This window comes from Patagioenas fasciata, chromosome 2 (assembly GCF_037038585.1).
Source record: "Patagioenas fasciata isolate bPatFas1 chromosome 2, bPatFas1.hap1, whole genome shotgun sequence".
In the NCBI taxonomy this organism is placed as follows: domain Eukaryota; kingdom Metazoa; phylum Chordata; class Aves; order Columbiformes; family Columbidae; genus Patagioenas; species Patagioenas fasciata.
In genome coordinates this window covers 27,437,517-27,465,117 of record NC_092521.1, presented here as the reverse complement: position 1 = coordinate 27,465,117, position 27,601 = coordinate 27,437,517, and the positions used below count along the sequence as shown (strand labels likewise).

General features: G+C 38.0%; 1 protein-coding gene across 1 annotated transcript in view; it reads left to right on the top strand.

The window, feature by feature from the left end:
- SLC26A7 (solute carrier family 26 member 7) overlaps window positions 1-11,713 on the top strand; it is a 65,700-nt gene extending 53,987 nt beyond the window's left edge. Inside the window, exons 13-18 of the mRNA XM_065831997.2 lie at window positions 882-1,019; window positions 2,766-2,814; window positions 5,516-5,616; window positions 7,356-7,410; window positions 7,500-7,603; window positions 9,691-11,713. Of these exons, the coding sequence (XP_065688069.2) occupies window positions 882-1,019; window positions 2,766-2,814; window positions 5,516-5,616; window positions 7,356-7,410; window positions 7,500-7,603; window positions 9,691-9,726 (483 nt within the window). The 3' untranslated portion in view covers window positions 9,727-11,713. The remainder of the gene's footprint in view (window positions 1-881; window positions 1,020-2,765; window positions 2,815-5,515; window positions 5,617-7,355; window positions 7,411-7,499; window positions 7,604-9,690) is intronic.
- The last annotated feature ends 15,888 nt before the right edge of the window (window positions 11,714-27,601 follow it).

The window sequence follows — 27,601 nt, the reverse complement described above, 5'->3', positions numbered from 1 at the left end:
GTACCACAATCACATTCGTTAGGTAAATTGCGCAAAGTCCCTATACATAATCTGGGGTTCATTGCCTCTATTTTGTGTGTTTGAAATGTTTCCCTAGTCAGTACAATGGTCGCTGTGGTGGTGTCTGAGAGATTGTCTGGTTCCCAGAAGTCTGAACAGCAGTCTAGAATAAGGAGGTAGTTTCTGTGGTTTGTGGTGAAGATTTCCATTCCTGTTTTACTAGAAGTCTGTTGGTAAAATTGTGTATCTTAAATTCAATCCTACATTTTTTTGAACTACTTAAAAAGTGGTCTGTCAGCTCCTCTTGTCTTCGAGTGTGACCTTGTTGCATCTCTGAGTTTTGTTAGTAAGAACAGAGGCTTTTTGAACGTGTATTGTGAGTTCTTGGGTTTTGCTTCCTGTTACCCATTGCCATAAGTAATTCAATTCTGAGAGCTGATATTCACATAAATCAAGTATTTGGTTTCAGTAGTAAATGGAAATTTTCGGTATCCAGACCCCTTTTTACACTTAGTTATAGTATATTTTATTGTGTATAGCACTCTTGTGGACTGAAGTCCTTTTGGAGAACTTCTTGGAATCAGATCTGTTCGTGATCTGCTGCTGACCTGCTGAGGTGTTGTCAGCAGCAGTGTTTGTACATTAGAATCAGCAGAACGGTGTCTCTCATCCTGTTCTCATTCTTCCAAAGTGGGCAAAGTTTTTTATGAGTTGTGCATGAAGACTGACCAAGACAGTTATCTGTTAAGTCATTCTCACAATCCAAAGCTGCTTTTAGATTGATTTAGTAGAATCTTCAGTATTTTAAAAGAAATTAGATTGGTTTTCAGTCTCCAAACCCAAGATAATCTTTTCAGCATTATTTTTATTTCATTCCACAGGAATCATTAAACCAGGTAAAGATAGTTTCAGTCAACAACCCATTAGTCTTTCTGAATGCCAGGAAATTTCATGCTGACCTGATAAAGATAATCCAAAAGGACAGCACAAACAGCCAGGCATATGAAGATGCAAACAAGGTAGGATGTGCTATACACTTCAGTAAACACAATGACAGTGTTGAAGATCATGACTGCTTTCCTTGCATTTCTTAGGGAATGTAATCAGATACTGAAATAGTTATAAAAAGGTAATATTACAAATGGTTTATTTAGAACAGAATAAAATTAATCCTTATCTTAACCAGATTCAGTAAGGATTACTTCCTTATTATTGCTTGAAAAGAATATCTACTATTTCTATATATGATCCTGTAAGAGAAATTAAAGCATTGATCCAAAGCTCTTCAAAATTTCTGGCAGAACTTACGTAACCTCAGGTAATATAAGGTTGTGATTATATACAGACAACAAGTAGCTACAAATCTACTTGAACAAAGTGCAATTTTTTTTTCTGGAGGTGAGTCCAGGAGAGATAGACACTTTATTTCTGTTTCTAACTGTAAATAATTCCAGGAGAATTAGGAAGAAGGTACAAATTTGCTAAAGTTTTTCTTGAAGGTAGTGTTTCTTTTTGGTTTTCTGCACTGATTGTCTTGGAAAAATAAACAGTATACAAATTATGTATAACTCGGTTTTGCAGAAGATCTTAATAAGTATTGTATTTTTCAAGTTTATATGTACATAACTACTGCAAATTCCTATAAAAGACCCTAAAAGGGAATAAAACCCCATTTATTTTTCTGTCATTGCAATTAAGATATTCTAATACCATACTGTAAGAAATTTCATCTAGTTTGGAAAAATGGGCTGAGCAAATCACAGTCATTTCTTAGATAGGTCGTTAAGACAGTGTTCAGCAATGTGTATCTACCACCTCTTCTGTCTTATGCCAAAGAGTTGCGCTACCCATACTTATTTTGATGGTTGGCTTTTCCTCGTTGTTCAGAAATTCAACTCAGAAATTATGCTGCTTTTTCCCTTGGTTCTGCTAGGCTGACTGAAATTAGTATGATAACAACCCCCAAACAAGAAACATATTACTTAGGATTTGCATGGCATTAATTGATGAGTTAATTTAATAAGTGCAACAAGTTAATAAGTTAATTTAATAAATTAATTCATAAGTTACTTAGGAGGGAGATTTTATCCTGCGTCTCTTCTGTAAGGTACTTGGCAGAACAGCTGCCTGAAATATTGTGCATTTTTTTTTTTATGGAATAACCATATTTCTGTAGCACATAATACACATGAAAAAAATTGCACTTTGGATTTTGTTTCTGTGCTGTATTTTGGGGTTTAACTCATATTTCTACCGAGATATTAGCATTCATATTGAAATAGTTGTAATTTTTTTTTCTCAAGATAAAAATAATTATTTAATAAATTTACATATCAAAAATGTTCTCACTAAAATATTAACATAGCAGGTGAGATTGCAGCAAGTCAAAAACTGATCTTATAAAATCACTGACTAGAATTGATCTTTTCAAGAACATCTTCCCCATATTTTGACCTCTTCTTAGCCAACCCCTGCTTCCTCAAAAGCATCATGATCATAATATGCTTCCTAGTGGATCCAAACATGTTGTTTGAGTCATCTAAGAAGAAAAGCAAAATATCAGTTTGGTATAACTTTAGAGGAATACAGAAAGACATAGTAAGTATTATCTATCCAATAGGCTGTTGCATACATGATTTTGGAGAGAAGGAGTTAGCTTCAATACTGGGAAGCACAATTCTTATGTATTGCATTGATTTTCTCTGGTTACTATGCATTGGACTAGTTTTCTTTGGTATGTTAATGGTTTATTGCTTTTATTTCAGTGTGAGCAGAACACATTGCTCTGTTCATTTTCCAATGGAAGCTGTCGTGGTGAGTTTATTATCAGTAAATGATATTAAAACCAAGATGGATATGTATGCAAAATGGCTCCTAAATTTTCTATTTATTTCTAGGTAAACTCAAAGTGCCTGGAGACTCATATTTGTAGTCAGATCAATCATTCAATTAAGCATGAGTGCTAAACAATATTAAAATCTGTTAGCCTTTGCCTAACAGGTCTTATTTTTCTTCTGTTCTTGGCTGATTGTTTAAGATTTCAAAAGCAGGGATCTGATGAAAATACTGGTTCTGCAGGAGTTCCTGCTTATTTCACAGGCATTGCTGTGTTCATATGGAGACAAGGATGCAGTGTAGGCAACCACTTCCCACGTTGTAGCCTGGATGTGTTTTCAGGCAAAGGCCTAAGAGGCTGTTTTGCTGTGTTCTGGTCTTGTTTTTTTTTTTTTTTTTTTTGGTATTCACAGTGGGACTTAAATATTAGTATGCAAAAGTAAAAAAAAGGAAAAAATTAGAGCCATGTTAAACCTTTGTGATCTTTAAAGCCACATAGGCGAAAATCTCAGAAAACCTCAACTGAATCACAATTAACACTCTGGCCACCAATATTGTTCTGTATATCAACAGAGGACAGAATAAAGAAAAAAACCTAAGGGTTTGCTTTCAGTTAAGGATTAAGCTGGATAATTCCACTCTTCCCACATTTTATAGCACTTAAATCAAACCAGAGCACATGCATTCCCATGGGAGAGCTACAGCAATCTTTTGCAGAAGATACTTTATACAGATGACTTCATTGTGGATGGAATTAAAATACTGTGTTTATTTAAAACACTTAGAAGCATTAAGGCCACAGCAAATAATCCGATTTGGGGGCTGTTGTCTGAATGTTTACATTTATTAACTAGACTCATGACATTTTATGATATCACAGTGTTCAGTTTACTTGGGAGTGATAGAGTGCTTTGCTCTAAGACAGTGATGCAATTATAATGGCTACTGAAGATTATACAGGGTTATATTGTAAAATACTCCAAGAGTGCAAAGTACTTCATATGTTGGAAGGTCTTGGCAGTACATATTTTAATCTTCTTCTGGATGAGCTGGTTTCTCATGTTACTGAAGTGATGGAGAGCACAAGACTTCTTTTCTGATTGCTTAAATCCTGCCTTGAAAACTTCAATGCTCTGTTGTTCCTTTTACCAACCAGTCTATGATGATTTTTCATGGGAGCTTTGAAATAAAAGACAGAGAGAAAAAAAAAATAAAAACCCTTATAAAAAGGAAAACAAAATGTGGGGCTTAAATTTTTAGGAAGGAGGAGAACAGGAAGACATAATCCTCAACCCTTATGGCAGTTGTCCTGGAAGGCACAGTGATGTACATCTTTGTCAAAATCTTTATCTTCTCTCTCTTGGGGATCCCAATTTGCCATTGGTCTGTATCAGCATCAAATTAAACAACTGCTTTTAGTGTTGACACTGATTCAGAGAGGGCACAGGTCTGCACCTACCCCCAGTTCAGAAGCCAGGCAGCATCTATTGCAGCTGGGGGAAAGATAACATGAGTCAGTAACAGGGAGAAAGACTAAGTTCTTTTGTTTCAGAGACAGAGGAGGTGCATAGAAAAGATTACAGCGAGCAGCCTATCAGATCTCATAAATCCTTCCTGGGTTTCTACCACTGTAATGTCAGACAGGAGGTTTCCTTTGAAATTTTGTATTTTTGTTTGAAATGTATCTGTTAATGTACATTGGATAGTACAAGACAGTAAATCTCTGGAGGTTCAAGTCCAAAAGGCTCTGGCTCTCAGACTACTGTCAGAAGTGAATTAGCACCAATACAAATTTACACCATGGAGAAATTCTAAGTCCTCTCGAGTTTAAAATCTTTTCTTCTGCTCTGTCACAACCATTTAGCTTAACCCATCTTACATTCAGAATTGTTTTCCTTCATATTTTTTTTTGAGTTTTGTGCATTATGGTAACTGACATTTGTTCACAGAGCACCGTTAAGTAAGATGGGCATTATTTTCTAGTTTTCCCTTGGTCAAAGCCAGGAATCATTATCTATGTGCTAGTTCAGGATGCGTTTAATACAGATTGTGCTTAGTTTAAGCACAAGATGACCTGAGGTTGAAGAATGACTGTAAGACCTGTGTAAATCTTACCAAAATATCTTTTTTTTTTTTTTTTTTTTTCCGCCAGCATCAATACAAGATAGTATATGAAAAATTAACCAAAGAAAAACAACATAGTAAACCCTTAGGAAAATGAAACACTGCACTTTACATGCTTTTATTCCTTATGGGATGATACTAGTTAAGCCATAAACAGGTATTTAGGTACTACAAAAGGGAGCATCTTATCAGAACTTAAAAGAGAGATATATTCTCATTGTAACCCATGCAAAATCTTCCACACAAGTCGAGAATTATCCTGACTAATTCAGAAGTTCAAATCTGAAGAAGCAATTCTTTAATTCTTGAGATGATTCCTGTCTAAAATGTCTTACTAATAATATGTTCTGCCTGTCATCACTTCACCCCATTGCTCTGAAGGTCCTTCATTTGTGCTTCGATAATATGCCATTTGCTTAACTGATGTCCCAGTACACAATAGTAAAATATCTATTGTGATATTTTGGACTTATTTTGTTGAACTATCATAATTCTTATATTAATTTCTTGACCATTCTCATTTTTAATTAAAGTTTTTCATTTTCCAAATGTGCAGGTGAGTCGTTGCAGTCATGTAACAGCGAGCGACATGTTTTGATATTAGACTGCAGTGGACTGAATTTGTTTGACTACACTGGAGTCTCGGTGCTGCTTCAGGTATTCGTGACATCACACAAATCCTGTACATAGAAATAGAATTACACAGTTCATCAGGACCCACTACTCATAACCTCATCTTTATAAGTATATAAACATGTCACTTGTGGAAAAGATAAACACAGATTTGATATTCAACTGTGTTTTGTTTATATATAAAATTATATAAAAAATAATTCTAAAGATGAATGACATTCAGTGCAAATGTAAGTATCTGTATGAAATGGCGATGAGTTTCTGAACTTTTTTTTTTTTAAGTTGTTTTAGGTCATATTGGACCCTGTCATAGCAGTTGTGTCAGTTGCAGTGGAACTATGTGTGGATTTGCTCCTTTAAAATTTCAGCTTTTAGTTCTGCGACTTTATCTGTATGCCCTGCTTTCCACTAAACCAGAGGTCTTAATGATCTCCCTTTTTTCTCCTGTGGGTTACATGCCTGACAGGCTGGGTTCCTCAGGCATTGCAGGAGCTCCAGAAAGCTCCCAGGAGACCAAAACCAGTAACCACAAAATAAGCAGTTCTGTATGGTGGATGAAAAGTTATATTCAAAAGCTATTTCTTATGTTTGATTTGGTCTGGCATTTAATAGCTGTGTAGTGGGTACAGATTTAAATGAGTATCCAAGGTTTGGTTCATATAAGTTTTCTGAGTAAGACAGAAGACCAAATTTGAACTTGGGTCTCAGCCCAGGCCTTTTCTTATCCAAATCGTTTTCTCCATTTACTATAAGGATTAAGCAGTGAAGTGTTGCCTTAAAAATGTTAAATTAAAACTATCTACAGGTGGGGATATAGTAAAAAATAAAACCAGAAAAATTAAATGAGGGGAGTAGGAGTTATTCTTTATTACGTCTCACCTCAAAATGTAGAATATTTAATAAAATTAGTAGATAAAGCATTAATTAAAAAAAAAAAAAAGGTGAAACTGATGTTCTGAAGTTTTTAAAGACCTCAGAACCTCAGAACTGCAAATTATATCAAAGAAGTGTTAGACAAATTTGGGAGAGGTAAGTCCATCATGGGTTGTAAAATGTGCAGGTTGGGAGTGCAACCTCTGACTGAATGACCAGTCCATACCTGGGTTACCCCAAGGATGAGCACACTCAAAGTGTCTGCTTCATTACACTCCCTCCCAAAATACCCTCACAGCTGTTTGAGTTAGAGGGGTTTTTAGTCGAGTCAGGTTTCTGGTTTATTTTTAAAAATGGGATGTTCTGATGTTGTGGTTATTAATGAATCTCTTCGCTTGGAATTGTTCCACTTTACACGAGTTATTTAAACATTTTTTGAAGCAAGGACTGCTTTGGATCCTCATCTGCCAGAAAAGGCCCTACTCTGGTTCTAGAGCCATTTTTGCCTTTTTTTTTTTTTTTTTTTTTTTTTTTGACTTTTTAGCTAATTCAATAATTAGTCTCTGTGAATCTGAATGTGGAGAAGAGACAGGGAAACTTGCTAAAAAAGGAGAACTGGAAAAAAACAAAACTACAAAATACAATAAAAAACTGTTAATCAAATTCGCGTTTAATTCTCAGCAAAGCCGCAGAGTACTTCGAAGGAAGCAAATTAGTGTGGTTTTGTGGTGTTTACGTTATAGAAGGGCTCACCCTGGTGGCTGCTGGCAGCGTAGCCTCAATAGCAGCATTCCTGCTCCATGCTTGCTTTGAATACGTTCTTTTCATGTATTTTATTATCTGTTGGTATTTTAAATATTTTTTTAAATTTCATGTTTTCACACATATAGATTTACATGGACTGTAAAAACAGACACATCGATGTGTTGCTAGCACACTGCAAAGGCAAGTATCAGCTTACAGCAAAACTTCTAACACGATGGTGTATACACCCACACTACCTTATCAGTGCTAATGTGTTTGTTTCATTACAGATTCCTTGATAAAAGCAATGCAGTACGGTGGAAATCTTGAGTCTGAAAACCCTGTCTTCTTTGAATCTATTTCTTCAGCAATTGATGCCATTCAAATTCACAGGGTGAGACTTGCAGAAGGGGTGGGTGAAGTCTGTAGGGTTTCTTGGATGCTCACAGCAATTTGTTGAAGTCTGAGGAAATCTTATTTACTCAGTGAAACTTTTGTACAGAAATCTTTTATCTACCTATTCTCTGCAACTAGTCCTCAGCCTCTGGACTGCAGTCATGATGTTTTTCCTGCTAGCATTCTTGGTCTTCTATGCTAGATCCAGAGTTGCTATGCTGTGGTTCATTGATCTGGGTGCATTCTCCATGGGAAAGCATAACGTCATTTACAAACACCTAACGTAGCTTCTCGGTGAGGCAAATTAACTCACACCCTGTCCTGTTTTACTGAACATACACACCCCCAATCCTCAACCTGGATTGCTTGAAGTTACTTCACACAGCACTGCTCTGTTCTGACCAAAATGCTTCTGGATCCTTAGCAGGCTTGTTTCGCGCTAATAAACTTGACTCTCCCCTGCACTGTGATGTCCGTGTTGGCTCGCTGGGTGGGCAGAGGGGAGAGGAATTGAACAAGTTAGAAGAGAGAGATAGAGGGAGAGTGAAGAAAAAGGATTGGCTCAGAAATTGAGGTTTGAGGCTTCAATATGCATCTGCTTGAACATGTATTTACTTGCTCAATAACGATTCTTACATTCCTTGTTAAGAGACTGTAAACCTGAGCTTTCCTCATAAACCCTGTGAGCATTTTCCAGTGTAATCCCAGCGTAAATGAGCTTCCATTACAAGTAGCATGCTTTCCCATGGTTTTAGTTATGATTCCAAAGATGGCTTGAGCTTGGCTCAGAGCCTTCTCCAAGAGACATTAAACTCATTGTGGTCTGTGGTTTGATTTTTTTTCCTTCACTTTGTATTTTACTAATTAAATCAGAGTTGCCTATGGACAAAATCACCTTCCATTGATTTATTCAGATAAGGTGGGTTGGCACTGTTGATCTAGTGGATTGACCAGAAAAATATGTTCTCTTCAGAGCTTTACTATATTTTGATCTTGCTGCAAAAAATATTTTACTGAAATGGTAACTGCAGGGCAAAAATAATGGGGATGAGTACTGTATATATCTTGTCTGGATCTGATTAGATGAATTCAAATTATTGTTCTGATATAAAATATCTGCATTCTTTATAGAAATTAATTAATCTTCGTAACATTCTTTTAAGATAGTTATGTACTAGCATTCCCATTTTATGGAAATGGGACATGGAAAAACCAGGACAAATGTCCGAAGTCACCAGGATAAGTTAGAGCTCAGAAGCCCACTTTCCTAGGAACTAATCCCATGTTTCCACCAGAGCTGCTAGACAAATCAAAACTCTGAATAGTGGCTTAGCAGATTAGTCTGAAAGGCTTACACACAGCCCTAAATTTTAAATGTAATTATGAACGGTGTATATATGTTGCTGGTGCCACTTCAGAGTACTCCAAGTATGTGACTTGGTGGTTTTTATGTGTTCACTGCGTTTAACATCTGAAGATAAGAGAAGATGAACAGGAGTAAAAAGGCAGTGTGACAGCAATAGCAGCAGCACACTGTAAACAACACAGTCCATGTTCTCTCACTGTGCCTTTTTAAAATGCTAGATCAGGAAGAATTTTAAGTGTTTACATGAAGGAAAAATTATGGGATGGGATGGGATGGGATGGGATGGGATGGGATGGGATGGGATGGGATGGGATGGGATAGAAAAGAATAGGAGGAAGTAGCTGGAGACTTATGGAGAGTGATTTGTTCCGATTTACATTTCCGCTTCCCCCTCAGCAAGTGGTAGTCATTCACTGACAGAAAGGTAAAGGCAAGAGGGCATCATGGTTTCTTTTCCTCTCCACTGCTGTTTGGAAAGGCAAAGGTGCTCTTACCTAAATCCTCCAAGGATAATGCATTGTAATTCTAATTTTATGTTAATAACTTGATGAGAGACTCACTTGTTGCTTTATGAAGCTCATTCTCATCATAAATAACTTTTTGATTTATTAGTCTTTATAATGAGGGTATTTTCAAGCTGGCATTGCTTCATCTGCTAATTTTACATTATATTCTAGGAAATCATTATAATACATTTTTTTCTGCTTCTCACAATTCAGAATTACAGCAAGTTCAGTGACCAGAGTGAAGTGTGATGTCAACCCACTGAATATGGCTAGTCTGGTCTGCCCATATGCAGAAAGAGAGCTCCACCACAGTTTCTCCTTAGTGTTCTCCAGGGAATCTCACAGATGATCTTTTGTATGCCATATATATTTACTACATTTAGTAATGACAAATCTGCCATTCATTAAAAAAAATTTTCAGCTGCCATTATTCAGAGAATGATCATACAATTGTTCTGTACTGGTTTTATATAATATTTTTATACACATTTAGACACAAATTATTAGAAAGCAGACATGAGGTATGTTTACCAGTAAGTTATATTCTTGTAGATATCTTCTATTGTAACGTTAGTTGTAATACACATCTGTAATTTTGTGCATGGAATAATGAGACATTATGAATTCTTAAAACCAGTTTGTTATAATTGATACTGTATATGCAGGAAGCCATACAGCAGTGCATATTCTGTTTCTAATGGCTTTATTTTCTTTCTTCTGCTCAAAACAACCATTTGCAATAACAGCATCGTATCACAGCAAATGTATTCTTCCATTTCTTGTAGATGGTTTTGTATGCTTTTTAAGGTCTGCCAAGGTCAGTGGGGGCAGTATATATTCAGACAAGGCAGATGTTATGTTGACTAAGTGCACTGGATTTTCTCCCCTCTAGTAATTGCCACGAGTTATTATTATGGTTTGTTACATTTTCAAAGTCACAGGTATTCTTTATCTCATATCAAAGAGGAAAAACTGGTAGTAATTTTCCAAAACCTGTTCTTGTTTCCAGCATAGAGTAGTCAACATTGCCAGGTTGAACTGTGATTTTTTTGGTGCTGGAAATTTCAGCTTGTGGCAGCTGAGAGATGACAGTGGGGAGACACTTAAGGTGCGTACCACAATTCAGCCCTGATTCTGATGTGTAGTACTGTGTGCAAGCACACAAATGGGATGGAGGAATTAATGGGTTGATTATTTGGCTTGTAGTTATGGATTCCCTTCAATCATATCAGATTATGCTGTCATATCAGTATCATGTTATGTGGCAACATGTATTCCTTTTTTCCTCTTGTCTTTGTTGCCATACATGAACACTAGCGGGAAAATGTGAGGTGAGTAAAAAGCAATCAAAAAAAGATGAAGACAAGCAAGTAACTCAACAACTTAAAAAAAAATACGAAAGCTAGAAGGTGAATTAATATGGCATAACCATAATGGCCATTGTAGTACTCCAGAGAGGAATATTAAAACAAGGCTGCTTTGTGCAGCCCTAGTGTATAGACAAAACCTAATGCTAAGCATCCTCTTTCCAGCATTGGTTACATACATATTTTTGTCTGGACTCTTTTTGCTCTCTGTGCCCAAAGCAGCTGCCTGCAGTTGATGAGGTGCCTCATGAGGTGGTTTTCATGTCTCTGCATACTTATGTTAACACATCGATAGGTTTTTCTTCTGGTCTTGGTGATTCTGCACTACTAAAAGACGATAGGAGAGAGTCATGGGGTTTTTTACCCTTTCAGTTATAGGTGACTCCTGAAGTTATTCCCCGTTTTGTCCCACAAATGACGAGAAGTGTTCTGTACATGTTTTTCTGAGACTGCTTTCATAAATACTTTGTAAAGGGTTGATTAGTAACTGTGAGAAGCTTGTTATACACAGGAGAAATAAGTTCTGTACATTGTCCCAAGCGCATTCATTTCAGATGCTGTAATTGAATGCAAATGACTCATTACACCCTTGGACTCAATAACAGGCTATAACATTTGACTAATAATTTCCTCAAACACCTTTAGTAATTTATGAACAGTTTAGAAACTATTTACATTGTACTTTAAATGTAGAAGTATCAATTTTATGTCACAGCTGAATGGAAATCTCTACTTAACTGTAAACTTAATAAATGAATAAATCTTATCTTTTCCACTAAGTTCAGTATTTATTCTTTGATTGATAAATTCTTTTTCTGAAAATTTACAGGTAAGTTCACTAATGAAATTGTCAAAAATAGGGTCTTTAGCAAAGATAGCATCTAACGGGAGATGTTCGGTTTTGTTCTGAATGATCTTGTAAATGGAACAACTCAGATGGTTTTAAAGTTGTTTATAGTGTTAACCCTTGTGAAATCCTCTGCATCTCTGCACCAAATTAACCATTTGTAGTGCTAATTAAAATGGTTTCCAATTTCCACTGCTTTCAATGGGAATAATTTTTCCACAGCTACATGGCTGATTTGACATGGACATTTATCTCTTGTTAGCTCAAAGACCTTCAGTGTCATATTTAAAAGTGCTTTATCAGTGTAAGACTTCAAATTCAAAATGCCTTAATGCTGTGATTGCTGTTTGATTGTCTCTTGGGTCAGAATCAGGGATGAAATACATTTCTTCCCTTAAATATTTAACCATAACTCTAAATTTCCTAACCTTCTGACACTGGACTTTGGGATACTTGTAATACTCCTGTAATGTATTTTACCTTATAAAATTCACCTAAATTTCTTCCTCTTTCTGAGAATATACATTGTTAATTAGATTCCCATTCTGGTAAGTGGTACCACTGAGGATAGTTTTTCCTCAGCAGAATGGAGTGTTCAAAGGACTCATGAGAACAGCTGCCCTTTCAACCGCTTCTAAAACACCTGTACTGAGTTTAAGCTGTGTCAGGCCAGAACTGCTTTACAGAACCACGGTGAGTGGGAGAGGGAAGGTAATTTCTTTCTTACTATTGGCCTAGAAGGGCAAAATCCTCCATTGCCAGTGTAATTTCTGTTTCTGCACCACCACCCCTGTGAGCTATTGAATGTTTACTTAAACTAGTGATTGCATGTTGTGTATCTTCAAGTGACCAGGATGACATGCCATCAGATTTCATCCGCCACTTTTGGACCACCAGGATATCACTGGTTGCTCTGCTGGTGGGCTGTGAATTGCTTAACATCTTGCCTGAGTTGGTCTCTACAATTCTCTGGTGGGGGTGGGTTTGCTTCTCTTGCAGAGACAACTGACAAACAACTGTTCGCTTATTTGGTTAAGATTGAATGAAATATCCTAAACCTTCTAGATTGAGTTTTGAAGTTTACTATTAATTTCAACCCTTTACTCAGTGATTCTTCGTATAGACTGTCCACTGACTTCCCTCTGGCTCTCAGGAAGAATTCCTATGTAAATATATACATTCCAATTAGCTTCACCAGAATTAATAGAATAGAATAGAATAGAATAGAATAGAATAAACTTAGTTCAGTTGAAAGGGACTGACAATGATAATCTTGTTCAACTACAATTATTATAAATTAATAGACTGTTATAGAATAGAATAAACAATATTTATTCTTCTGATTCAGAAGGACAATGTGAGCCAAACACCCTGTAGCAAAGAGACTGCACAAAATCTGTGTCTCCTTACAAGGGCGCAGGCTCTGGTCTCACTATCTAACAGAGGTGAATTACAGCCAGTAAGAAAAAGTGTTTTAGTTATGGTGCCTCCTGGGACAGACATTCATCTCAATACCTTCCTGCCTTATTTACCTGAGCGTCCCTAGGGAGTTTTCAGCATAATGCAAAGTTTTATTAACTGTGCCTGCATAGGTCAGCAACAAGGACAGAGTCCTGCAAAATGCTGAGGCCTCTCCGTTCCTATTGATGTTCAAGGGTGTGAGAAAAAGACTGCACCCTCCTGCAGAGGCTTGAGGAAGTGTCTCGTTTACTAATAGTTTTCAGCTAATGAAACCAAGGAGCCACCAATCTAGCCACTCACTTTGATTCCAATGCGTACACTTAGATGCTCAGATTTTACATTCCTAAATTCAAATCATCTACCATATGAAAACCAAAGCTTCAATTTTGTACACTTTGGTGTATTCTGCACTTCACAGGAAAACAATACAAGGCTGTTTTCAAGAGATGGCCCAATATTTTCAGAGATGTTGCATTTGCCTGATGGGTTTAGGAATTTTTAGCTATTCCTAGGAATTTATTCTAAATGTCAGATAATACATTATGTTAGAATTTTCTGAAAAATTTAAGATGTTCTAATCACAGTATGTTGAAATGGGGATCTGATCATATGCTCCCTAGAGAATTTGTGTTTCACACATTTCAAAACAAAGTGAGCAATAAGAAAAAAGATGGATTGCAAACTGGTGTTAAGAAATGAATATAGTGACAATTATAAATTAGGCATAAAATATGTAATAAGGAAAAGACTGTTAACATTATATTTATGCAAATTAAATGTTTCTAATTCTCATCATATGTCTTTCATTTTAAAGGTTATTTGCCCTGATTCTATGATTCAAGTGTCACAAGGTCTGACTTTAGCTGCTTTGACATAATTTATTTGACAGCTCTGTGTGTCATAAATATATAATGTAACAAGGAAAGGTATCTTCACTGTTGAATGAACACATTAATGCATCAGTATTGTGTATGAATACTGCTTGACATTTACTAGTTACAAAAATAAAGTATACAATATGCCTTGAAAATATGGCACTCCTATTTTTGGAAAATTCTTTCTTTGTCTACAGAAAGTAGTGTCTCATAAATAAATGAAGGAGTGCAGTTCCAGAGCGGGTGCTAAATGGTACTTTCATCATTAAGATGGATTTTTAGTAAAGATCACATAATCTGTGTGTTTCCATATGTTTTGCAATGCATTTAATAATTTTTTCTTGTTTCAATTCTGTATATTAGCATATGTAACGATAAATTTATATGAAAATAAATTGGAATATAAGACAATTTACATGTTGAAGGAGGAAAATGCCCTCATTATTTCAATACTTAGCGGCTTTTTTTTTTTTCACATTCTGTGCTACCCAGTTTGTAATAAGATATGTTGCCTTCTTCAACCTCAAAATGTATTAAATCTTAATAATGAAAGACGAGAAATTGCTTTACATTCAGATATTTGACTTCCCCACAGTTCTTAGGGGAGTGTGGCATCTAACAGATGTTTTTACCTTTGTGAGAGTTATAGAAATCTTGGGCAAGTTTTTCCAATGTTACCTCTATGGACTCACAGTCATATGAAAATATCTTTTTAAATTTTCGTTTGCATCTACAGGTGCCGCACCTCACACCCAATATTGCTGGTCTGCTTATATAAAGTCTGTGGCTTACCCCAATAGAAAGAAAATAATGGGTAAAGCTTCCCACTAACCCAATAACTGTGATGGCATTAATGGAAAACAGATTGACATATCTTTAAAAACTTGGCCTTGAAAGCAGCAGCTTAATTTTTCAAGCTCAATAGTTTATGAAAGCATTTGCCTCTACCAAAATTAATGCAATCCCTACACTTTTTATTTTAAACTGTTTTGCAAAAGTATAAACAGCTTGCAGTGCCATAAACACCCAGTTGCCATGCAGCTAAATATTCTTAATGATTAAGGCTAAGTTTAAAGCTATGCTTCTCAATTTTACTCACACAATGCCAAGGAAAGGACTTTGGAGTGAGATGGCTGAGCAACCTCATTCTTTTCATTCCCAGAAGTGGAGCATAGAAGTCCAATATCAGCTTTCACCAGGGACTTGAAAGGTAGCTTGGGGTGCAAATTCTTCACTAAGGGGAATGCCTCGACTTCACAGCACTTCAGGAGAGCATGACATGCAGAAGCAGAGAAATGGTTGTTCAGTTAACTTTCTTCTTATGTGCTTTCCCATGATAAAGAGATATTTTGTGCTGAATAAATTCAGGTGATCAAGGATTGAGAAGAACTGAGGGAGTGGCTCATAGTGCTGCACAGGCTGTCATAAATGTTCTTTATCCCCAGTGTGTCTTGAGTGTGTTGCTGTCACAGTTTAAAAATATAGTCAAATCTTGGGTATTCTTAAATCCCCTCTAATTGGATACACTGTTGTATTCCATTTGAGAGACAAAATTATTTTATCGCTTAACTGTTACTTACAATTAATAGATGTAAGCTTTTGATCAAGGTATGTTTTGCACATTTTTTGCTTTGTTGAGTAAATCGCGGACTTTTATACAAACAAATCAATCAGCAAATATGAAACTTTAGGCTGTCATTTGTAGACCCAGGTAGTATAGTTAAAAGTGATTGCTGCTTGTCAGTTCAGGAAAAAAGGTCTCTGTTAGTCCACAGCCAAAGTGGCAGAGCATCACAGAGTGATACATAACATCCTTTAGATGGCTTCATATTTGTACAACTTGCAGCTTCTATGGTGACTCAACCAGTAAACTGATAGAAAAAGTATATGATTTTAGAAACAGAGGACTGGAAAGGACCTGTTCCATCATGAATTGTATTTTCTATGTGATCTGGTAATCATGTTTTATAATCTCAAAGAATGATCTTTAAACCAAACTCATGATTGTTTGGGACTTGACTTGCTATTTCAAACTTTGAAAGCCTGAACAGGCTATAGTAATCATAGAAACAATTCACTTGTGGTAGTTTGCAGATAGAGAGCATTTTCAGAAATGGAAAGTGGTGTTACCCAAGGTGCAATTGTACAGCCCACCCTGACGTACTTCACACAACTCCACTGGTGATTACCTACCCTATTCCTGACTGACTTTCATACATGGTGGTTCTTTACGCAGCCTTGTCAGTCTCTAAACTGCTGGTATAGACTGTTCTACCTATGATCTGGGAGAACAAGATCCCTGTCCTTTGTTCTCCTGAATAGATGCAGGAAGGAGCAGACAATATTTGCTAATTCAGTCTTGAGAACAAGGTCGTTAACAGATAATACCGATCCTGCATGCTCTCTTTGAAAAAGAGAGAAGTGAAGTGTTGTTAGTCCTCTGGTTTTGAGGAGGACTGTCTGTTTCTATACATCACGCATCTGACACTGAGCATCACAACTGCCTTTGGATCCAGCTCATCTGTGCTGTCAGTGGTATTAGAGTGTTTTGCTGGTAATGTCAATAGCTGATTTTCCATTCTGCCTCTGTGGACTTGCTGTGTTTACATCTCTATTAGTAAAGTCCTTCTAAAATATATTTTAAAATAACATCATGGCATTTTCTGTCTAAGAGAATTTAGTAATCACAGAATTGGGATTGTCAGTTGATACCCCAGTACAAATGAATAATTTCAAACACTCTTTACTTCAAGTTCCTTTTTCTCTTTGCTCCCTCTGTGATTGGTTTTAAATCTCTGGAACTCCATTCCTTTCTGTTTTAGCTTGGTTCCTATAGCCAAGTTCTTTATTCAGAGTACCTCCATAAAGGCAGACATGTTTTGAAAGAATGAGAGCAATCGTAACTGATAAGAAAAAAAAAGTACTTTTTTGGTCTTGAAGTGTTTCCAGATTTGAAGCAGGTTTTAGAATACTACATTTGCAATCTGCAATTTGTGATCATCTTCATTTTATTTTCAGTAGTAAAATTGTGTTAAAATCTGCCAGTCACAGCTCAGGTTCAGTGCTGGCCTGGCTCCACTGTTGCCCCTGTTTCACATATCCCCAGTGTGTCTCTTCAGTTCCCATCCCTGTGAAACAGAGATGGTGACCTGTAGGGGACCTGTGATGCTCTGCAGATCAGGCGATGATTGCTTGCTTTGCTCCTTCCTGTCTCTCCTATTAGGAGACAGTCTGCTCCACAGTCTGCATAACACAGGTGCTCATGGGTGCAGTAAGTAACTCAACTACATGTCAAATGGTGCAGGTGTGAAGCTGGAGACCACTGTTAAGATGCTGGTGGGCTGTGAGGCTGTGGTGCATAGGACTGGGAGCAGAAAGGCACTGGGGTGGGCAGTGGAGTGTGAGAAGAGAGTGTATGCGGGGAAGAAATCTCAAGAGAATGAGACTATGTGATATTGTGCATGGATGAAAAAGCTGAAGAGCACAGGGTGCAGCCAGGATCTGAGGCTGCATAGGGGTGCTGGATGGAGGAGAGGTAGACCACGAAAACTTGAAACAATAGCTATTGTCAGGCCCTTGATCAGCATGTGAGGTCATTTTCTTCAGAAGTGCGGTTTGCCTTATACAAGGATATTTTTCCCACACTGCCATTGATTCTGCTAATATGGTTTCAACAGCATTTCAATTACTTCAGAGCAATAAAAAGAAGTGTGGTTTTTTTTTTTTTCCTAGATTAAGACTTTATTGGACAAAATGGAGCATTTATAGGTGTTCCATCCATATAAGCATGAATTACATGTATAAGCAAATTCACATCTGCCTCTTTTCAGCCTCACAGACTACACCTTTTCAGAGAGACAGGTGGTCCATAAGGAGGAACAGGTGTATCCTGAGCATTACCACCTTCATGTTATGGACAGTCATTGCAAACAGTAGGCTCAAAGCACTTCAATCATTTCTCCATCAATGTCACCACTTAGATACATCAACAGGAACCAGCAGGGGTAGTGGCAGCTCTGTTCATGACATGCATCCAAGAAAATTTAGGATAAGCCTGGAAGTGTGTTAACCAAAAGAGAGAAAGAAAAAGAGGAAGTACTTTCAGTCAAAAGATTCATTCAAAGCTAGGATAATAGTTTTAGAATAGCCAGTCAGTTAGGACTAGTCAACAGTTAGCTATGAATGATGTTTCTTGGGGATATGGCACCCAGTCCTTGAAGTGTGCTGCCACGCGGCCCACACAGGGTAGCGCTGAACCAGGCAGTGCAGTAGAGAGATGTCTTGATTACCCTCCCTGCACCCTCACAGCTGTGCTGCGGTACCCCCAGAGATATACAGGCACTACACAGAGGACTAGTGTGATCCACTTAGCACAGGGCAACCAAGCGTTCATGTAGCCAGAGGCATTATTGCACCGTTTATCGGGAGATATCTGTGTGGGTTTGGACAGCTGCTGAACCTGCCTTCTACGTGATCTTCAGCTTAGAAAGGCAACATCCTGCCTGCTTGGGCTGTGTGAACCAAGATGTGGTCTGAGAACTTAAGTGGACCAATGCCAGATCAAAGAAATCTACTGTGGCCAAGTCTGAGCTTCCCAGTAGAAGATATATGGCCATACTAAAGTGAGTCCAGCAAAAGACATGAAGCTTGAGATAGGAGGAGGACTGATAGAGCTGGGGCAGTTCAACCCAGAGAACAAAAGGCACAGGATGATCTTATCCATGTGTATAAACACCTGATGGCAGGAGTAAAGGAAACAGAATCAGATCCTTCTCAGTGGTGCCCAGGAACAGGACAAGAAATAATAGGAACAAACTGAAGTACAGGAAATTCCACTCAAACTTACTTTTACTGTGAGGCTGGTCAAATACTGGAGCAGGTTGCTCAGAGACTGTGGAATCTCCAGCCTTGGAGATATTCAAAACCCAGTGGAACATGGCCCTGAACAACCTGCTTAGCAAGCTTGGACTAGAGATCTCCAGAGGTACCTTCCAATCCCAGCAACTCTCTGACTCTGTGTGCTTGGGGGACCACAACAAATATGGCCAATTAAAGTGCACCTTTTTGCTACGTGTGCTGACCTTTCTGATATGTGTGCTGGCCTTTCTGCTCTGTGTGCTGGCTGCCACCCTGTCTCTCACGAGCTCTCATACATGGACCTGCATGGCAACGCTCTCCCTCTCCAGAGAAGCACCAGAGGCTGATGCATCTGATACTGCTGGTCTTAAACATTGGCTTCTAGCCAGAATGGAAACAAGCACATAGGCATATGGGGTCTGGACAGTCTTACACGAATATTGCTCCGTTATAAAACACATCCTGGGTTGCAGAAACCACAGTGGAGTAGCTCCCATCTCCCAGCCCCAACTTCATGAAGGTAGGTATTGAGGACTTTTCTTCTAATAGAGTAAAAAGGCCTCTCTCTTTCCTTTTTCAAAGGACAGGTGGAGAAAGGTTTAGGTTTTCTGTGCCCCTTTACACGTTATCATGGTTCAAACAACCTCCTGAGAGCTGAGGTGTCCAGATTTAATCAGTGTTTCTGGCTGCATATTCTTAGCCATACATTTCATGTTCCTCCCTCAGAAAGATGCCTTAACTTTTCTGTGATCTCTCCTTCCTATAAATGTTACCCTACTGCACAGAAAAGAAGGCAACAAGATTCATTGGAGCCAAGGGCAAATGCAACAGAGGGCATAAGACTATGATCTAAGGTAAGTTCCTGAGATCTGGTCTTCATAATGGTGCTTTGACATTAACTACATAAATTGTGCTGGGAAGAGGGATCAGTGCCCAGGATCTCCACACTCATTTGACATTCCCAGACACTAAAACTGAGTTGATCTTTTGCCCAGACTGCCCATTTTGGGCTCGAACTCTTTGTAGTATAGCTTCAATGGAAGATACCCTCACCCATTGGTGGGCAGAGTCTTTCCCTGATGGTAAAACGTTAGATTTGAATCTTAGCTGCCTGAGAAGCAGGTAGTTTCTAGATTTCCCATCTTGTATGGTGAAACTGGACTATTGTAATGAAGGAACTGCCCTACCTTATGTCTGAAATGAGTGTCACAACTATGTTGTGTTAGCTCTATACTGTCAAAATGGTAGAAACACTGAATGATTGAGAGGGAGCATCTTCACATTTCTGCAAGGAGCAAGGGAAGTGCTTGGCCACTTGGCCTGGTCAGTGATGTGACAACTATGGTGACACCAAAGCCAGCTGAAAACACATAAAGTGTTCTAATACTGCAGCACCATCCAAAGTCAGGAGCAGCTGCCAAAACCTTTACCAGGCATCAGAGGTGCTACCTCTGTCTGTGCAGTTGTCAAAAAGGATCTTTCCATAGAAATACTATTTCCTTTAGCAAGTACCGGGGGAAAAAAAAAAAAAAAGGAAAAAAAAGTCATGTTTAATTCTGTGGTATGTAAGGCATGTCTGCATCAGTGGTCTCTTCCCCATGGAAAACAGCAGGTAAGTTTTGTTGGGAGTCAAGCTTAGGTTTGTTGTTTTGGTTTTTTTTGTTTTATTCCACTCCATTTTCCTGGCATTTGTAAATTTAAAATAGGTCCTTAATGTTATATTAACATAGATTTTTATGTGTCAATTAACAGATAAATTCATTATGAAAACTCATTTAGGAAAGGGCTGACACCAGACAAAGCCTTAAGGCAGCTGTGGAGTGCTGGGATGCAACATCTGCTCCATCAAATTGCACTCAGATGCTTCCATTCCTCAGCTGTTCGCCGCTGTTCTGCTGCATCTCAAGCAGATACTTCCGCAGGACATACAAGTTTGAACACAGACTCACAAAGGCCAAATGTCTCCATTAATTCTCTCAGGCGTGACCAGCTAAAGCAAGTTGTCAAGATACACAACACTCTGACATGGTGAAAGAAAGAAGACTTTACAAGCTGCATGCTATGTTTATTTGTCATGTGAGATTTACTTTTGTTGATTTATTTATTCAATATTGAATTTGATATCCATCTGAAATATTGAATCCATCTTTGGAGCCCACCTATTTGCTATGTTATGAACCTCATTTGGTAATCTAGCTAATGTAAAAATGTCTTCCATTACTAGCAGTGGTGCTTCTCATGACATAACAGATACTGACTCAGAAAGCAGCATATGCTGTTATCACCCATAATAGACCAGCCACATCGCAAAGATTGGAAGCCAAAATTACCATTTGGCATGTCTGTAAATTCAAATATACCATCTGTCCCAAGTTGAAAATTAAAGAAATTTTATCTATTTTATATATATATCAAAGGCTTTGCTTTCACTACTGCCATAAAAGATTTTTCATTTAGTATTTGTATTATAGTATCTCTCCATGGGTGTTTAATGTTGTTGCAGAGCTCATCAGGCTGCCATTTGTAAAACACATCCCCTTCTGCTTCTCTGCAGATTGTCTCCTCTGCATCAAGGTTCAGTGCTTCCAGAAACACAGAGCTGGGAGAAGGACCCTGAGAGACTGTTTGATCATCTCTCTGTCTCGAGGCAGGACCCTCTAAACCATTCCCAAGGGGTACTTGCTAGCAAAGTCAGAATCATAAAATGGTTTGGGTCGGAAAGGACCTTAGAGATCATATAGTCCCATCCCCCCTGCCATGGGCAGGGACACCTTCTACTAGATAAGGTTCCTCAAAGCCCCATCCAATCTGGTCTTAAACACTTCCAGGAATGGTCATCCACAACTTTCCTGGGCAGCCTGTTCCAGTGCCTCACCACCCTTCTGGTGAAGACTTTCTTCCTTATATCTAGTCTAGATCTATCCTCTTTCACTTTAAAGCCATTACCCCTGTCCTATCACTACATGGCCTTGTCAAAAGTCCCTCTCCAGCTTTCTTGTAGACACCCTTCAGGCACTTGAAGGTTGCTAAAAGGTCTTCCCAGAGTCTTCTTTTCTCCAGGATGAACAATTCCAGCTTTCTCAGATGTCGTCATAGGAGAGGTGCTCTGGCTGATTGAACGTCTTCATGGCCTTCCTCTGGACTTGTTCCAACTGGTCCATGCCCTTCTTATGTTGAGGGCCCTAGAGCTGAATGAAGTACTCCAGGTGGTGTCTCATCAGAGCAGAGTAGAGGGGAAGAATCACCTCCTGCAACCTACTGGCCACGTTCCTCTTGACGCAGGCTTGGATTCAGTTGGCTTTCTGGGCTGCAAGTGAACATTGCTGGGTTGTGTTGAACTTCTCAGCAACCACCACCCCCAAGTCCTTCTTCTCAGGGCTGCTCTCAATGCATTCTCTGCCCAGCTTGTATTTTTGCTTGACCTTGCCCCAGCCCATGTGCAAGACCTTGCACTTGGCCTTGTTCAACTTCATCAGATTCGCACAGGCCCGTCTCTCAAGCCTGTCAACGTCCCTCTGGATGGCATCCCTTCCCTTTAGTGTGTTGATTGCGCCACACAGCTTGGTGTTATTGGCAAACTTTCTGAGGGTGCACTCAGTCCTACTGTTGCTGACAAAGGCATTAAACAGTGCTGATCCCAATGCCAAATCCTAAGGAATGTCACTTTCTCTGGTCTCCAATTTAGAGACAAGGATTTTGTGTGGGACAGTGTCAAATACTTTGCATAAGTCCAGGTAGATGATATCAGTTGTTCTTCCCTTATCCACCAGTGGTGTAACACCATCCTGGAAGGACGCCAAATTTGTCAGGCATGTTTCCCTCTTAGTGAAGCCATATTGGCTGTCACCACTAACTTCCTTATTTTCCATGTGCCTTAGCATCGTTTCCAGGAGGAAATGAAAGGAAATATAAAACATTATACAGATATACGTGTACACATCTCTCCATACATGTGTAATGTATGTCAAAAATTTCTCCACTTGGTCTGGCATTATTTACCTTTTGCTTTGAAGAACCTATAATTCAGAAATGGAGAATTACTGAGGAGAAACCTTATCTGTACACTCTCTGAACAGAAAACTCCTTGAGAGCAGGCAGTTTTCCATGCATACACATGGCAGGTTCAGATCTTTCATGGGTAGCTCATTTCTATACCTGTAGTTGTGGTTCATTTTCAGCCAGCACACAAACTCCTTTTGAGGGTATATGATGGGTGTTTTTGCCCAATTGAATTCACAGACATTTTTCAGGCAGCCTCTGCCACTCAAATGTTTTTGATGAAGGCTTCTTTTCGACAGCTACAGTTTCTGAAAGGGACAAATTATGCGTCCAGTCCTGCAAGCCTGCCTGCGATGTACGCCTTTAGAAATCAGTGGAGCTTTCACATGGCAGATGGCTCCCTAGGATTGAGCTCTACATAATTTTGTGATATTTTAGCTGGGGATATTTTAGTGGCTTTTTCCCTATGCATGACAGCATGATTTGCTGGCTGCTATAAAATGTCATCAGACCCTTTTGCATTCTGCAGTCAAACCTTTGAATTTTCTTTGAACAAGCAAAAATGTTTTCTTTTCCTCTTGTCTGGGACACTCCTATCTGATGAAACATATTTCCAGATAAAAACAGGGACAATAGAAGGACTGAAGGGCAAAATAACCATGTTGTGATTCAAAACAGATGTAAAGCCAAAAGAAGGAGGGAAAGGTTTTTCTAAAAACCTTTAATCAGATGTCCTACTATTGAAAATACTTCTGTCCCTTAAAATACTTGTGGAGGAGTGTCTCATGTTTGTATTTGTGATGTCATCTGATTTCTGCTACAATGTAATAAATGCAAAAATGTGATAAATTCACTGGGTTGAGGTGTTTTGCATTCCCTCTAAATAAGTAGTTGCTTAAGTTAAATTCAATGGTTACTTCAGATCAGCCCACAGCCAGCCTGCTGCCTACAAAAACACAGCAAAAGAAAAAGAATCAGTGCAAATCTCTCTCTGTTTTGCCAGTATTTGTCTCAGTCCTGGAAAGAATTAGTTCATTATCCCTGGTCAGACCTATATCTGCATGTAGAGGTTGGAACAGATTACTTTGCACTGTTTTTGCCGATAGACTTCTCAGTGCAGATATTTCTCCTTGAAGTCGGTCACACAACTGGTTAGTCGTAACAAGACATATTCTGACCAATTACTCTGGTGCTTCAAATGGACTTGCATGACCATCAGGTGTTCAAGTTCAAGACACCTGTCAGTGAGCGAAGCAAAGGCTGTCTGGCTCGTTGGGCAATCTATAGAATGACGTAGGAGCCCTATTCAGACAGTTTACATTTCCCAATGTGTCATTACTGTAGAATGTATGTAGAACTATGACTTAGCATCTCTGCCTTGCGAGATTGATTCTGTCACCAGTTTTCTTGAAGGCAGGTATAATTCTAAGCGTCTATGTCTGTACTATAGACCAGAATAGGTAGTCTGAATACATTTCACTCCTCCCTAGTCTTAGTAGTCTGTAATATCACTTGCAGCACACACAGATACATAATCCCTTTTGTAATTCTTTTTTCATTTTGATCTTGTGAATATTTTTCCTTTCCAATGTTTCCATTTGCATTCATTCTTCTTTGACCCTTCTCTATGATGGGTATTAGACAAAACTAAAACTAATGTGACTTCCTAATTTCCTTCTTTGTACAACAACGTAATGAGTAACATCAATTAGTCTCTGGAGACAGGAACTGCTAGTCAACCTTCCTTGCCATCTACAAAAAAGTAGTAACTATCCTTAAAAATATGGTCCTACAACAGTGATTTTAACAGCAGGATGTTTTGATTCATTGTTCACATTGATTGTTCACAGAATAAACTCTTCAGGATTTGTGTCTGGGCTAATGAAGAGGATTTTTTTGTTTAAAATACTTCTTAACAATTGGACCCATGATACTCTGAGACAGACACTAGATCACAGAAAGGTCTGGAGGCTTAAGGGAGTATTCAGAATTCTACCTGAGATCTCCATGAAAATGTACTGCCATGCTTGAGCCTGGAAATACAGATGGGAAAAAAACTCCTGAAAAATACAGTACTAGGCATGATATGGGATCAGTCTTTCCTTTGCAGGGTGATACTGTATCAAACAAACAAGAGAATGTTATAAGAAAGGAGAGTGCATTACCATGTTTGGGTTGTTTTTTTTTTTTTTTTGTGTCTGGTAACAACACAGCCAGGGAGGGAGAGTGCTCATTACTGCACCAGTGGCAAGAAATCAGCATGAGAAGAGTTAGCAAGCCCACATTTAGAAAATTAGGGAAATGGGACCTTGAGGAAGCACTCTAAGGCATAACATGCAAAGCCATTTTTGCTAATCAAAGAGGCATTGCAAACTTGGCTGACTTGGCTTTAATGAAAGACTTTCACTGCTGTCCAGCTCCTCCACAGAGTTCAAAACTATGTAGCTGAACTCTGAATTGTCTAATATTTTGTGTTGAAGGACTGGACTTATTTGCCAACAGAGAAATCAATGGATTATGAGCTTCCATTTTTCAGACTCTGTCCAGCCAGTGTGAGTGACTTCTTGCTTACATTTGTGGACTTGTAGATCTAACTTAGTTCATGAGGATGAAAAGTGAATTTATTTTGTTATAGGATTAATACATCAGAATTAGCATTCTTTGCACAAACTTACTGAACTGGACTAGTAAGTTCCTGAATACATTTCAGTTCAAAATGCCCACCATTTCCTAAATACACAAGCACTACCCTCAATATTTTGGAAGAGGCTGTTTTTTGACATCTTAACATGTTGTTGTCTAAATAGTAACTTTCACATACACATGTGCTAAGCAATTCTCCAGAAAACAGGCAGTCTCTTAATCTCTTTTTATATTCCAAAAACTGAGTTCCATATTGGATCATAACACCAAAACTGAAATAACCAGTAAAGATACTCTCTGCCAGGGGTCCTTAAAAAGTTTAACTCTGGAATAAAGGCAGTGGTACTGTCTTTTCCAGTCTGGGATTTGAGGGGAATGAGTCCTTGCAGTGGTAGAAAAGACAGAGCATCCCTGAGACACGAGGAATCAGTTTGTTGGCCATCAAAAATATAGTAGAAGAAGCGCCAGATTCATGGATTGACCCTTGAAGGAGAGTTGATGCGCCTGAGATATTCCCTGCCCTGACCAGAGGGTGAATTCTGACACTATCCAGAAGCATTATAAAACAGAGATGGTTAAAGAGAGCATAAGTATGCCAGAATAAGTTAATTCTTATATTTTATTCTGAAAACAATGTTTTCATTCTTTTAGGATGATTTGGGGAGGGGAAATAAGATGTTTTGGTGAAACAAAACAAAACAAAACAAAACAAAACAAAACAAAACAAAACAGAACAGAACAAAACAAAAGCCAGCTTCTTCCACCAGTTATATTGATTTGGTGACTAAAACATGAAAGTAGAATGCTTTCTGTACACCTGTAGGCAGAAAATATATTTAGATTTTCCGTCTGAATTTTTGTAATATTAATTAAAAATATGAACATTTCTGAAGTATTTTAGTAAAATTTTGATGTTAATTGCAAAATCATTTTTCATGGGGGAAAACATTTTGAAAGAAAATTGTCAGTTTACCCTGATGTAAATGAGAATGACATCCTTCCATTTTGGCAGAGAATAACAATGATGTAAATGAAATTACAATCCACTGGGGAAAAGCACGTTTAATTTATGGGAGGCAAGAGCCTCGGTGGCTGTTCAGCTGAAAATCTTTAACTTCCTTCCAAAGGCTCAGTCTTAGTTGCATCTGACGTTTTAGCTGCTTACAAGATCCAGACTTTAATTCAGAAGGCTGAGCTGTTTTGACCAAAACTTTTGAGGTGTCATGTTTCCAAGTTGTTACCCATTCCAGGAGATGGTAACACAGGCAGACTGCGAAGGGTTAATATCTTCCAATACTTTGGTGATGCTCCAGGAACTTTAACTGAGCTGGGATGAACATTTATTTTTTCATCTTCTAACCACGATAAACAGAAAACCCAGTTAATCAGTCTATGTATTTCATGGATTGTCAGTATTTAAAAAAGATGAGTTTTGGTCAATATTTTGTATCTAATTCTTGCTAACATTTGAACAACAGACCTCTACAGATGCTCTGCTTCATTCCTAGTGAGTTTGAGGTACGCACAGCTGTGCTTGCACACTATTTCTAAGAATTAAATTAAAAATACTCAATCTAAGCACAGAAACAGATTCTTATAACAATAACATTGATTATACAATTCATGTATTATTATACTGTTGTAGTTAATATTATTGATTCAATTAATTTGTTGGTATTAAGTAGACTTCTGCTGAAAACTATTTGCACTTGATTTGTGTTTGAAAATGTTTAAAAAAACTGAACTAGAACTGAATAACAAACTCTCTTGGAATTTCACTGACTAACCAGTTTTGTGACTTGCTATCTAAGAGTAACACTGCCTGAAAACAATTTTACAGAACAGCCTCCTGATAAAAGTACAGTTTCATTATTTTAAAAATATTTGATCTATTGACTTTGAGAAAATGTACCATTAAAAAAGTTAAAACAAGATTTATTGCTTCTTTAATTGGTTTAATTTACTATCCTATTCACATGTCTTGAATATTGTATTACATCTAATCAACATTTTATTATAAAGTCTAAACAAAACCTCAAAAAATGATAACTGGAAACTCAAAATTCTTACAATTT